The sequence below is a fragment of the Ictalurus punctatus genome, chromosome 17 (genome assembly GCF_001660625.3).
Source record: "Ictalurus punctatus breed USDA103 chromosome 17, Coco_2.0, whole genome shotgun sequence".
Taxonomy (NCBI): domain Eukaryota; kingdom Metazoa; phylum Chordata; class Actinopteri; order Siluriformes; family Ictaluridae; genus Ictalurus; species Ictalurus punctatus.
Window position 1 is genome coordinate 17,605,895 of NC_030432.2, and position 14,285 is coordinate 17,620,179.

A 14,285-nucleotide genomic window follows, 5' to 3' on the forward strand; every position below is an offset into this window, starting at 1 on the left:
CGATTATTTTAATGATTGATTATTCGTTGATTAATTGTTGTAGCCCTAGATTCATTTACTAAGTTCGTCATAGTTCATACTCTTCGTGTGTTTCCACAGGTGTGTATGACGTGCATCAGGTGTAAGAGCTGTGGCGTGACTCCAGGGAAGAGCTGGGACACCGAGTGGAACCACGATAAGGGCTTCTGTCCTGACTGCGCTCGGCTGCATGATCAAGGTGAGAGCCCTAAACATATTGCAGTTAATTACTTTACAGCCATAACAATGTGCTAAATGTATAGCATAGTGCCATTGTTTTTATTATTAAGTAGATAATAGAAAGATCAGTTTTTAGAGCAGAAGCTTTATAGATACTGGCCCAGGAATGGTGGGGTCATGGCAAAACCTGCTGGGAGAATATTTAAAATAAAACAGATTTTCAACTAGATTTTGCACAAATCATATTTCCCTTTATTCATAAACCACTTGCACTTAACTGCATGACAAGCAAACACTCAGGAGCACTACTATTACATATCTGTACTTTAGCCAAGTATATGTTAATCTGCCTGCCAGTGGATATATGCACACAGTTTATATAATTTACTTCAATTTTATAATGAGCCAAGTTACAGCTGAAATCTTGGTAGGATTATTTATAGTCCCGCCTTCAGTTATGCAAGCATTACTGACCTTGTTAACAGGTTATGACTAAACGATAATGCCTGGCAACTAGTAGCAACGGCTGATTTCTAACCAGCTTCCTGTTTTTCTTTTTCCTTTCTTTTTTTTTTTTTTTTTTTGCTGTAATGACATAACATGTATACATTTCTGGCTACACCCCTTTCTTTTTCCCCCTCAAGTCAGCATTACAGCAGCTTACACCCCTCTAAAACCATGGGTGTACATCATCAGTCGTCACTCGATGATAGTTAGGGGACATGATAAGACGATGGTAAATTGCACGCAATGTCACAAGCCTAGTAAGTGGTGTAAACAGTAAGAAATGTTGCTGCTTTGATCATTTATTTTTTCAGTTTATGAATTTGTTCACCCTTTTTATGATACACAAGTAATCTAGAGCATGAACTGGTCATTGTTTTAAATGAAGAATGTATGATGACAAAGCTTCACCATCAAATCTTTCCTCATTGCTGGTAAAGGCAAGACAAGGCAAGGCAAATATCTGCTGATTCCTGATGTGTGATTGCTTTCTTACTTGCTCTTCTAGGTAACTACTGCACAATGTGCTTCAAGTGCTATGAGGACAATGACTATGAGAGCCAGATGATGCAGTGCTCGATATGTAACCACTGGGTCCATGCCAAGTGTGAGGGATTGACTGGTGCGTCTGACCTGATAGCCACGTCATGTCGAAAAACTCTGAGTCATCTCATATCTCATATCCTGTCATGTAATAGAGCTGCAGAATTGTTACCAGTTACAGTCATGTAATTATGATCGGTGCTTCCCAAACCGAGTCTCCGAGACACCCGATAGTCCACCAATTATTATTTTATGTTCCTTCCTTTTCTTATGTGTGTGACAGTTAATCACAAGAATATTAATTAATAATTAGAATTTACAGTGGTGCTTGAAAGTTTGTATTCATAAATATGACCTGATACATTATCAGAATGTCACACAAGTCCTTAAAGTAGATAAAGAAGACCCAGTTAAACAAATGAGACAAAAATATTATACTTGGTTATTTATTTATATTATGTTAGGAAAATGATCCAATATTACATATCTGTGAGTCGCAAAAGTATGTGAACCTTTGCTTTCAGTCTCTGGTGTGACACAACCCCCCCCCCCCCCCCCCCCCCCCCCCCCTTGTGTAGCAATAACTGCACGTTTCTGGTAACTGTTGATCAGTCCTGTACATAGTCTTGGATTCGTTTTTTTTTTCTTCTTGTTTAAACCGAAAAGTTTTATTTTGGTCATCTGTCTAAAAACATTTTCCCAATAGGCTTCTGGCTTGTCCAGGTGATTTTTAGCAAACTGTAGAAGGGCAGCAGTGTTCATTTTAGAGAGCAGTGGTTTTCTCCTTGCAGCCCTGCCATGCACACTACAGTTGTTCAGTGTTCTTCTGATGGTGGACTCATGAACATTAACATTAGCCAATGTGAGAGAAGCCTTTAGTTGCTTAACGGTTACCCTGGCTCCTTTATGACCTCGTAGACTATTACATGTCTGGCTTTTGGAGTGATCTTTGTTGGTAGACCGCTCCTGGGGAGGGTAACAATGGTCTTAACTTTCCTCCGTTTGTACACAAGCTGCGACCGTGGCTTGGTGGAGTCCAAACTCTTTAGAGATGGTTTTGTAGCCTTTTCCAGCCTGATGAGCTTCAACAACTCTGTTTCTGAGGTCCTCAGAAATCTTATTCGTTCATTCCATGATACACTTTCACAAACATGTGTTGTGAAGATCAGACTCTGATAGATCCCTGTTCTTTAAATAAAACAGGGCACTCACTCACACCTGATGGTCATCCCATTGATTGAAATCACCTGACTAATTTCACCTTCAAATTTCAGCTAAACTGAAATATATGACCAAGTATAATATTTTTCTCATTTGGAAATCTTTGTCGAAGTTTATGACAAAATCTGATGATGTTTTAGGTTATACTTATGCACTCTAAAGGGTTCACAAACCTTCAACTACCACTGTACTTAGATTATCCACAAACTGATAGTGAAGCAAAAAGTATAATAAACATCATCTTTATCTCTTTTGAGTTAGACAAGTTAGACAAATTTTTGTCTAACTTGGTTCAGCTCCACAGCTGTTATACAGAGCGTGTTCTTCATTACGAACTACTAGATATTTCACCCTTTTCTCTAGAGGGAAATTTTACTTCTGAGAGTGTTCTACAGTTAATGATCATGAAACATGTTTTACTCAAGCAGAGATGATCTCATGCTTGACTTCTGTGCTCCATTGTCCTTCCAGATGACCTGTATGAGATCCTGTCGAGTTTGCCAGAGAGCGTTGTGTACTCGTGCCAGCCCTGCATTCGAGCGCAGGCCGGTATAGTTCAGGAGAGGGAGGAGGGAGGAGGATGGAGGGAGCTCCTGCTGCTGGAGCTCAGAGCTGGGGTGGAGAAGGTGCTCGCCTGCCTGCTGAGCTCTACTCTCACTCAGCACCTGGTCACATGCTGCGAGGTGCGTCTCACGTTGCCCTTTCGAACAGATTCCTCTTAATACCCGCGTGTAAGTATTATAAATTTGCGCATTCATCTCATCTCCTGCTTGCTCTTCTAGTGTACAACTCTGGATGAGATCGGTGATGGAGATGATGTTCTTCGTGTGTGTGATTTGCGTGCTGTAGGAAAAAAATTTGACAGAGGTCTATATACAACGCTGGTGAGTAATTAGTCAAATTTCACCTCCTTTCGCATATTTTTAAAAATACATCCGTAAGTTACATGCGTACGTGAAAACAGAAGGGAATATTTAATTTCACATGTATCCTATTTTCAGTACAATAATTCACTGAAAGCATGCATTGTGTTGAGGTAGTTGATAAAATTCCTGTTCGTCACTTTGCAGAAATCTTTCCATGAGGATATAGTGAGAGTGATTCGCAAAAGGTTAGAGGAAGAGGAAACTTTACCAGAAGACCAAAAGCCAACTGCTCTGGCTCGCTCTTACTACCTGAAGGTCAGACTCAGTCCTTACTCTATTTCCAGCTGTTTATAAGGTGTGATATTACCATCTCCAAAATAATTCATCCTTCTGCATGTACTCGGTGTTTAATAAAACACAAAAAAAAGGTTTGACAGGTTATGTGGTGGTATCTCAGTGGTCTTTGTTTCCACCTGAAGTGGATTTCATCTAACTATTAACAGTAAAGCATTGTCTTTAAATGATAGCTTAATTTTTTACTAAAGTTTTTATTTACTTGTTTAGCTTATGGAAGAGGTTTTCAGCTGGTTCAACAGTCAGGATCCTAAAGTGTGGGATCCCCGCTCCAAACATCTACCAGCGTGAGTGTTTTATACACCTTTGTTTTATTTCAGTCCATTCTTTCGTCACTCAGTTTGATAAGAATAAAACACTATTTAAAAAAAAAAAAATTTCGAACTATTTCATTATTAAAACATTTAAACACATGTTTGACCTAGATATTTGGTATGAGTGTAGAACTATGCGTGTGAGGGTGTGGAGGAGGACTTGGGAATCAGGCGGAATTGTAGAACAGCTCTGGGCTCGTGTTTTATTCACACCACTTTCAAAACCTTTTGTTCTCTTATTTTCTAGTGGAATGCTCTCGAATGCTGTAATACCACCAACAGATGAGCATGTGTTTGCCCAATGGCGGGAACGAGAGGAGAAGAGCAGGACAGCGAACACCACCAAGCAAGCAGGAGGTCTTATTGAGGTCAAAGGGGAAGATGGAGCAAATATCTCTACCCCTCTGTCTCGCAGGCCAGTCAGTGGCCAGTATAGAGACTTGAGCATGAGACTCAGACTGACTGGTAATAATTTTTTTATTATTATTTGAAATTTTCTTTGTGAGGTATTTTAAAAGGATTGATAATACATTGATCGAAAATCAACGAAGAACATCATCCGAACCTGAATTCTATTATTAATTCTGTCTCCGTGATGAATCTTGAAGGGAAAAAAGCACGGCCCTCCAGAGAAGATCTGGACACCGGGTGGTCAAAGGAGGATGAGCGGCAGTGTGTCTTGTGTCAGAAGTATGGTGATGCAAAGCCCAGTGTAAGCAAGACATGGTCACACTCAAAAACAGCTCCTTGTCAACCTGTTTTGCTCCGTACACCTCCCCTCTTTTTAATAATCCAGTAGATATGAAAATGAACCCCCACCACCAGTCTCATGAGCAGTGTATAAAAAAATTTGCATTTTGTTTTCTCAACCTCCGCAGGATGCAGGCCGTCTGCTCTATCTCGGACAAAATGAGTGGGCTCATGTCAACTGCTCCATGTGGTCAGCTGAGGTGTTCGAGGAGGATAACGGCTGCCTGATGCATGTGCATAATGCAGTTGCTAGAGGTCGCCTTATGGTATGGCGTATTAGAGTTACGTGTGTGATCACTCGATCTGTCAGATGATATGAGCCATATTCCAAAGTGTAGTTAGTTTAAAATGTCTACTACATGGGATAAAAAAAAAAATAGCAACAAAAACCAGACAAAACAGGCTTTGTTTTGGTTAAGAACGATAACTACTGAAAGTAAGATGAGGAAATAAAGAAGCAGGTCTTCCACAATTTCAGATACATAAATACCATGTGTATCTCTGTTCTTAATTATTATTATTTTTTAATTAATTCAGACTGTTTTGATTTATTACCTACTGAACCCCTTGCTGCTTTTTAATATGTCTGCATAGGATTGTCTATTGGCAGTTTAAAATAGCACTGGCTACACAGTTCAGCTGTGTGCATGCTCAAATACCAAAAAAAAACCATTCACATTTAGCAGCATTAGCTCCTACATACCTATACAGGGCACTGTGTAAAGTAGTTAGCTTAGCTAATGGTACCTTTCAGACTTTAGTAGCTAGCCAAGTTGCAAATAAGCTAGCTCAATTGTAATGGCCAAGTAATATATCATGAAATTAAAACCAAGCACCTAGCGAACTCCTTATTATCAACTCTTCGTAAGGCTAAACGAGGTTCCTAGCAGGCTAGCTGACATTAGGCTAATTAGTATTTAATTACGACAGTTGACAGATTATATTCTCTGGTTAGCTAGGATTAGTTTAACTATTATATTCCATAAAACTCTAGTAACTGTAGCTAACAAGGTTAAATAGTGCGCATTTAAAAAACATTACCCAGGTTTAGATGCTAGTTAGCTTACATTAAGCTAAGAATTATATTGTGTAAACCAGTATCCAGGTTTGTTAGTGAGTGTTAGCCCTAATGCTCCCAGTTTGAGGGAAACAAAAAGTAAAGCTAGGAATAAATGCAATAATAATGCATATAATGATAATGAAATAAACTGTTGTTGTTGTTGTTGTTATTGTTATTATTATTATTATTATTATTATTATTATTATATATAAAATAACCTGTTGTTGAACCTGTTGCTTATTTCTCATGCGTCAAAATTTTCCACAGCGCTGTGAACGATGTAACCAGACTGGGGCAACAGTGGGGTGCTGCCTTACCTCCTGCCAAAGCAACTACCACTTCATGTGTGCCCGTTCTCGCAACTGCGTCTTCCAGGATGACAAGAAAGTCTTCTGCTACAAGCACCGTGATCTCATCAGTGGAAAAGTACCGTTTGCATTAAACATGATTTCTTTTCTTGGGCTTTCTCATGCATTTACAATATAAGTGGGTTTGAATATGCTCTCACTTCTTGGCCTTCCAGATTATTACTGGACAAGGGTTTGAAGTTCTTCGTAGGGTCTACGTGGACTTTGAGGGGATCAGTCTTCGCAGGAAGTTTTTGACAGGATTAGAACCAGAATATATTAATATGATGATTGGTAAGCATCTCGAGGCCAATGGGAAAGTGTTAACTTGATATGGTGATTGTTTTTGTTGTGATTGTTGTTGTCAACTGTTTTGTGCATTTATATTGTTTTTTTTCTAATGTTTAGGTTCTCTTCAAGTCAGAAAACTTGGGAAGCTGAATGAATTATCAGCTAGTCAAGGAAGACTTTTTCCAGTGGGTTATGAGTGAGTACTTTTTTTGACTTTCACTGTTGGTCATTTGAACTCGTATGAAAGTATCTGAGCTGTCTCTGCAATTAATTAACAATTAATTAACATTAGCATTTACGGGTTATTTTTGTTTGTTTGTTTTTTTAAATAATTAATTAATTAGGCAGGAATGCTTGCAAAACAGAAGTCAGGACTGTAAATAACCCAATTGAGTTATTATTTGTAACTAAGCATATTATAACATTTGAAATAAAATGATATAAACTACATGTCCATGTGCGTTGTGGTGAACAGCAGAGGAGATACTGAATTTCTTGGATAGCAATGTAGCCCTGATAAACAGCACGTTTCATTTTCTTCATTTAAGCCGTTCATGTTTTGCAAGTGAAGACATTCACGGCTTGATCTTTTTGGCAAGCATGGACAAGGGAAAGCTAAAGATGCGTCAGACACAGAGGTTTTGTGCTCCCCTTCAAAGGCAGAAAACTATCCAAGTTTGTTTAGGACTCTGAAATAGGCAACAAAAAAAAAGGACATGCTTAATACAAAATACAACAGAATTTTTGTTCGTCTTAGAGCTATTTCCCCCACAGACATTTAAATCATCCAACTTGATTGCCATTGCGATAGTTGTAATACGTCAGCGGTTCCTAATACTATTGTCATTGGTCTCAAGCTTCTGTGGTGTTATTTTCTGGACTGGAAGTCCAGAATTACTAGTGTTATTCCTCTAGTGTAATTCTGTCTGCAGTGTACATTGACTTTTGATCTTAATGGTGCAGACATTTATACTGACTCTAAAGTTTGTTGTGTAGCTTACTTTTTAACTGTTAGTGTTGCAGTGGTTTGGAACTAATTACTGCTTAATGCTGACTCTGTAATTCACTTAATATGTAGCTTTAGTTCTACATGTACATTAATGTATGTGTGTAATATTTTATCAGATGTTCTCGGTGGTACTGGAGCACACAAAACCCACGTCGCCGCTGCAAGTACACATGCCGGGTCATGGAGGTACGACCACCAGTTCAGGAGAATCCAGTAGAAGAACTGGCTGACCAGGGAGAAAATCGCACAATTGCCCACAGTCCATGTCCACAATCAGGTATGTTTTAAAATACATGAGCGCAGGTTTCTATGATCTATTAATGTGGCTTTATTCTGTAAAAAATCTATTTCTTTATTAGAATCTGAGACTACGGAGGGAGATGTGACACCAGCAAATCCATGTTTAGCATCTCCCTTTGCTAAGCCGGACTCTGGTAGTCGACCCAAAAATTCAGCCTACCCACTGAACAGAAGACCAGCTGGAGGACTATCTAGACCACTACCATCTCCAGGTAACCTAGGTTTGCTTATATTTAGCTTGGAATTACTTGTAATTAATGAATGGTTAGTCATGTTACAGTCATGCCTAATTGATGTCCTGTTTGTTTGTCTTAAAAAAAACAAGCTTTTTTTTATTATTTTTCAGGAGCAGCCCCTTCTAAGTCCCACCACATTTTGACTATTAGTGATCTTGATGACACCCGCAGACTACGGCGACATACACCTCAGAACACTGGCATTCGTGGACTCAACTCTTGCCCCTCCTTGGGATCTCCGACTAGCTCACTTAATCTTCGATCTGGGGGTTCCCATCACTCTAAAACCACCCAGCCTACCTCCCCAATTTTCCCGCTTGGTGCTACTGAAAACTTGTCGACCTCCTCGTCAGCCCGCCCTGTCAGTCGAAGCGCTTCCTCTACCCGGGGTGCCGGAATGTTGGCACCCCATTCTACCTCAGGACTGTTTCCAGAGCCCATGTGGCATGGTGGTACTGGCAGCACCCCTCCCTCTAACCGATCCCTTTCTTCACCTCCCCACCTTTCAACAAGACCAAGGTTGCCTTTTGACCTTAATCAGTTGGACTCTGCAGAACTTCCACACAATTTCATGGCATCACCACAAGAACTGCCTGCAGAAAATGGAACCTCACCTTTACGAGACACAGTAGATCCACAGAGGGGTAGCCATCTAGTCACTGATAAGGAATTCCCCTATACCCCCTTTCAGTTGGACACGGACCTAACTGTGGTGTCAGAACTCAAAACAGAGCTTGAAATTGAAGCAACAGTACTAAATGAGGGAGTGGCTATGAACTGTAGTGAACAGATTGTTGTTGAAGGCGAAGAGGATCAAGATGAGTTTTGGGGTCCAGATGCAGAGGTGTCTGCCCGAAGATTACCTCATGCTACTGAGGACTGGGGTAATAGTTCATCTGATGATGACATGGGAAACTATTTTGATTTTTCACGCACTATAGTAGCTTGCAAAATCCCAAGAGAAGCCTCAAAGACACCCCCTTCTGGCTCTATAAAATCAATTTCACAACTCGATGGTGTAGATGATGGAAATGAGAGTGATGCAAGTGTAACAAGCAGTAATACCCAAAATCTGAAGAACCCAAGTCAAGTTCAGAAACCATCTCAGGCTCTTGATGGTCAACATCATAAACAGTGGAACAGTAATGGCCTATGTGTGGAACTTCCAAGTCGTAGCAGTCAGCTCCAACCACCATCCAAACCGTTTGGCTCCCTATCCTTAGTTAGTACTGCTGATCAAAGTTCAAGTAGTCCAACACATTCTGAGATTCCTCAAGAGACCAGGGGTTACACAAACTCAGGCTTCCCAGATACATATCAGAACACTGACTTTATTGGTCAGACATTTCAGTCAAGTCCTGTGGTGCCCCATCAGGAGACTTCCACAAATTTTGTTGTGCCAAAGGACGCAGATACAACGTTTTCCACTTTTAATGAAGACATCGAAGGATACGGTTTACCTACTGATCTGGGGTTACCTATAATGCTGGACAGATGTGATCCTCCCTCACCTAACACCTGTTTTACTGAGTTGGTTCCAGTTAAGGAAGAACCTCAAATAGACACACAAGAATCCACTGAGTCAAAAGAAATCTACTTGGATCATAACAGTGGCCACTTTGTTTCCTCCATTGATGGTTCTATGATTTGCCCAAATAACTTGCCAGAGGATTCAACAGAAGCATCCTTCACAAAACCAGAAAATGGAAACCAAGATCAAGTGCTGCCAGAACTGACTTCTACGTCGTCTACAGAAACTGGCAGTGCTACAGTTCATTCTGCTCCATGTTTGCAGCCTACTTTCATGTCATTTTCTAATTCATCATTATCTTCAAATATTACTTTACATTCTGTCCACACCCCTGAAAACAAGACAATCCTGCCACCAATGGAGAGTTTTCGTAACAAACTGCTATCTCCTTCAGACATAGGCCAACAATCAGTCCCAAGGGGAGTGATTTCTGCTGATTTGCCTGCTCAGCCTGATTCAGTGTTTCATGTGCAATCAAGCACTGGTGTAGCCCTTGCATCACTTAGAGCAGTGCCGTCCCCCGTGTACCCCACTTATACACAACCCGTGTGCTCAGCAACAGTCAGTATAGTCCCGTCTGTAAACTCCCCAACATCTATTCAATGCCGTCCAGTGTCCTCCATTATTCAACCTGCCCCATGCCCTGTAGTTGTTAATGGCTATAGCTCTATGCCTATGCAAAGGGATGCTGCCCCAGGACGTACAATTTCCATAAACTTTTCAACCCCAAGACCAACGTTGGAGCCTCAACAAACGGTGACTCAAGCATTACCAGGTCATGCAATTCTCACTGTGAAGGAGGTGGGTGGACCAAATGTGGATCCAACCCCTCATGTTTTACTTGTTAATCGTCTTGGCCAAATTTTTGTCAAAAATCCTGAAAGCAACACTTTCCAGCTACCCAGTCCCACATCACCTTCCTACAACTGCGTTACACAGATTGCCAGCCTTTTACAAAGCAACGCTCTCTCTGCTACTCTGGCAGCTGCGGGCAACTTGCCTGCAGTTGCCGGAGCAGCCATCACAGCCCAAGTCCCCAGAATGGTCACACCTGTGATTCAGAACTCGAATACCATCACGCAGCTTCTCACTTCTAATAGCAAAGGAACAGCAGCACCATTGGAAGCCCAGAAAACTAACCGAAATGCAAAAGAATCTGCTGATGGCTCTATACCTGGAGTAAAGAAACCACGGAAAAAGAAGGAACCCTCGACACCTCGGAAAACCAAGTCAACAACTGTACCCGTGTTATCTGGCAAGCCAGCAGACAATCATGCTGAGAGCGCTCAAGCTATTATTAACCAAGCTATGGCCAGCTATTATGACCCCAGTCGAAAGGCTAGTCCTTCTTCACCTTGTAACACTGCTGGTGGCGGAGCCCAATCGCCAAGTTCCATCGTTCTTCCAGCAGGCCTCCTCGTTGAACCAGAGTCCACAAATTCTCCACCGCCTACCCCAAGCTCAGTGTTTTCTCGACCAAAGCAGGTTCGAATGAAAAGGGTGTCCTCTCTCTCTGATCGCATTGCCACCAAAAAATCAAAGTCTGACTTTTTAGAGCCAGAACATTCCAGTGGCCCAGAAGAGCAACGCAAATTAAATTCAGCTGCTGCCAGGTATGAAAGATGACATTATTTTTATTATTATTATTATTATTATTATTATTATTATTATTATTTATTCATAAATTCCATGAAGAGTTCTGGGATGTCATTCTGATCAGTTGCTGTTCTCAGTTTTTAATGCATAAACCCAGCATCTACAAATACACCCAGTTTGTAATCTGTTTTTGATTCACTTTTTAGGCAATGTTGAGTTCACTCAAGTACATTTGCATCTTGAAATAATGCAGAACTAAATTAAAGCTAATACCATGGCTTGCACTCCTCTTAAAATGCTTCTTGTCTAAGCTTATTCGGTAAAACCCCATACAAGGTAATTTACAGGAATGAATTTCACATCAAACACTCAGGATCTCACTAGTATTGTTCCAGGACAGAATGTTTTCTCTGGCTCCCATTTATTTACTCTCATGCTCTAACTCCTTTTCTGTTCTTTGGTCGAGTGCTGGCTCTTGTCTGTCCCTCTGTGGTCTGACTTGTTTCATGTCTAAAGTTGGAGCATGAGAATGTTTGACACCTGAGCTGATGTTTCCTGCCAATTACAAGCCACCATCCCTGACAAAACACTCATTATGAATTACTGTCATGGGATTATCATGATGATTCGAAGAAGCTCATAAGAATATTATTATATTATTTTTGTGCTGTGACTTAACAATCACGTTTGTCTTTCTTTCCATACATATTGTCTCATTCTGTGATGCATTGATCATTTATAAGTTATGCTTTGTCTCCACTATGTGGTAGGTGTGGGGGAGTTCGCATTAAAACTCCAACTGTCAAAGGGATCCTTGACCTGGATAAAATCAGTGAGGAGCACAGTAGTGATTCTGAAAGCGCAAGGTAAGCAATCATTTTCAAAATTTCAGCCCGAGTAAGATTGGGTCATTTTATTTCATTGTTCTTATGTTGCATGTTTATTATGTTGAATGATCTTTGACATTTGATTATGGTTTTGAGATGATAATTTTCCCCTTCTTTTTATTGTTGTTTATTTGAAGGCCAGGGCTCTGGGATCATTTCGCCATGTCCCGAGGTGGCGACAGCAGTAAACCACAGGCCTTGGACACCACGTGGTGCAGTTCACTCTCTGACTGGAACAAATACTCAGGTATATATCAGTGTTTTGTACACTTTGGTAGGGAATTTTGAGTGTCTACTGCCACAGAACACCTGTGGATGCCAAAAATGTAGGCCTGTCAATAAACTCTTTTGTCTCTATTAATAGTAGCTATGTGTATTTCAACGTATCTGGCAATTATCAGATAGCAGGTAGTTAAGATTTGCTGCATTGTAGGGCACATGTAGAAGGTAGTCTTTCAGATGAACCAAGCATCTTGTAGCATAATACTGTTGTTTTTCCCAAGACATTGATGTCACATGATGTTTTAGATATATGTGTACACATTTGTATTTTTCACATCGGGTGTCGAATATCTGTAGTTGGCTAATATTAAATTGATGCATAATCAATTAGTTGCAAGTGTATGTCTGTCTTGTGCTCTGTAAAAACAAAACAAATTGCAAAAAAAATTTTTAATTTGTCATAAATGTAATTCTATACAAAAGCAGAAGTGATTGCTAATATTTGCATGCATCAATGCATACTGAATACTTCCCTTATATTTTTCTGGCCTGGATATTCTGTTATTAGGGATGCTATCGGATTCAGAGGATGAGATGCCTCCTCCAGAAAGTGAAGAGAAGCATGCTCCCAGAGGAGATCAGCCACACCTACGCTTTGAAATCACTAGTGATGACGGTTTTAGTGTGGAGGCAGACAACATTGAAGGTAAAATATGGCCTTCTGTGACCTTTAATTCTGTTTCTCTGATATTTTCCCTTTGATACTATAAATGTTGTTTTTATTTTTAATATCATAAAAGATTAACAAAATCACATCATGTACAGTTCCCTCTGAAAGTATTGGAACGGCAAAGGCAATTCTTTGTGTTTGCTATACACTGCAGACATTTTTAGATCAGAATTTCAGCTTTCATTTCCTCATCTATGCATCTAAGATGTGTTAAACAAGTTAGAACATGCCACCTTTGGTGGCAGCCCCCATCATTTTCAGGTGAGCAAAAGTGTTGGAACTGAAAATAGCAGTAAATAAAATAAAAGTAAATAGCAGTTGATATTTGGTTACATATTCCTTGCTAGCAATAACTATCTCAACCTGCGACTCACTAACACAGGGTTCGTACAAGGTGCTTGAATTTAGCTTTTTGAAATGTAAGTACTGGAAAACCTTGAAAATAGCCATTTTTTCCCCTAGTGGTGCTTGAATTATAAAATATAAATAAACACGAAATCGCTAAAAACTTTAGTGTTTCTTTTTGATAGAACACAAATAATTAACTAAAAATAATTAATCTAATTAAAAACACTCTTCCTGTCTCATTTCCCCCTGAATGCATGCAGTGGCCTGGAGGGCTGTGATTGACGGGGTGCAGGAGGCTCGTGCTGTTGCCAAGCTTAGATCGCTTTCCTTAACTGGGATGAATGGAGCTCGTATGATGGGTTTGCTCCATGATGCCGTGGTTTACCTTGTTGAACAGCTTCAGGGGGCTAAGAGCTGCCATGGTCACACTTTCCGGTTCCATAAGCAGCCTAGTCAGGAAGATGACTTGCCCATTAACCCCAGTGGCTGTGCTCGCTCTGAGGTCTACCTGAGGTGAGTTCACCTTTTTGATCATCTTTCTGAATATCTTTGCAGCAACTTTTCGATAGAGGTGGTTAGGCTGTATGGGAGAAATGACTAAATCTGTATGTTTGGCTCAAGCATGATATCTCGCATCTCAAAAGTGATCTTTGTTCTGTGTATTCATCATCTGCCACTGCATATAACCTCACAGGAAATCTACCTTCGACATTTTCAACTTCCTGGCTTCCCAGCACAGACAGCTTCCTGACACTGATCTCTATGATGAAGAGGAGGATGAAATTCTTCTCAAATCCAGCAGGTTTGATTAGAACAGATACATTTTTTCCCCATTTATTCCCCTCTTCCCCGTTAATGTCTTGGGGGAGAAGAGATCTCAGTAAATGAATTAATCAGTGAAGTTTTTGTACAGGTATGACTTTACATTATATAGTTTAATATAAGTTATATAAATATAAATGGGAGTAGCTTTACATG

The 14,285-nt window shown here is 40.3% G+C and overlaps 1 protein-coding gene across 2 annotated transcripts in view; it reads left to right on the forward strand.

Annotated features, from left to right (window-relative positions):
• kmt2bb (lysine (K)-specific methyltransferase 2Bb) overlaps positions 1–14,285 on the forward strand; it is a 42,046-nt gene that overhangs the window by 21,980 nt on the left and 5,781 nt on the right. Inside the window, exons 15-34 of one of the 2 annotated variants that reach the window (XM_017490476.3) lie at positions 100–217; positions 1,211–1,324; positions 2,938–3,149; positions 3,249–3,350; positions 3,537–3,647; positions 3,897–3,973; positions 4,248–4,465; positions 4,609–4,712; positions 4,879–5,016; positions 6,078–6,236; positions 6,334–6,451; positions 6,566–6,644; positions 7,574–7,734; positions 7,817–7,969; positions 8,104–11,137; positions 11,891–11,986; positions 12,145–12,254; positions 12,798–12,935; positions 13,568–13,820; positions 14,002–14,109. In XM_017490476.3, the coding sequence (XP_017345965.3) occupies positions 100–217; positions 1,211–1,324; positions 2,938–3,149; positions 3,249–3,350; positions 3,537–3,647; positions 3,897–3,973; positions 4,248–4,465; positions 4,609–4,712; positions 4,879–5,016; positions 6,078–6,236; positions 6,334–6,451; positions 6,566–6,644; positions 7,574–7,734; positions 7,817–7,969; positions 8,104–11,137; positions 11,891–11,986; positions 12,145–12,254; positions 12,798–12,935; positions 13,568–13,820; positions 14,002–14,109 (5,603 nt within the window). The remainder of the gene's footprint in view (positions 1–99; positions 218–1,210; positions 1,325–2,937; positions 3,150–3,248; positions 3,351–3,536; positions 3,648–3,896; positions 3,974–4,247; positions 4,466–4,608; positions 4,713–4,878; positions 5,017–6,077; positions 6,237–6,333; positions 6,452–6,565; positions 6,645–7,573; positions 7,735–7,816; positions 7,970–8,103; positions 11,138–11,890; positions 11,987–12,144; positions 12,255–12,797; positions 12,936–13,567; positions 13,821–14,001; positions 14,110–14,285) is intronic. The other variant, XM_017490477.3, reaches the window with a different exon arrangement.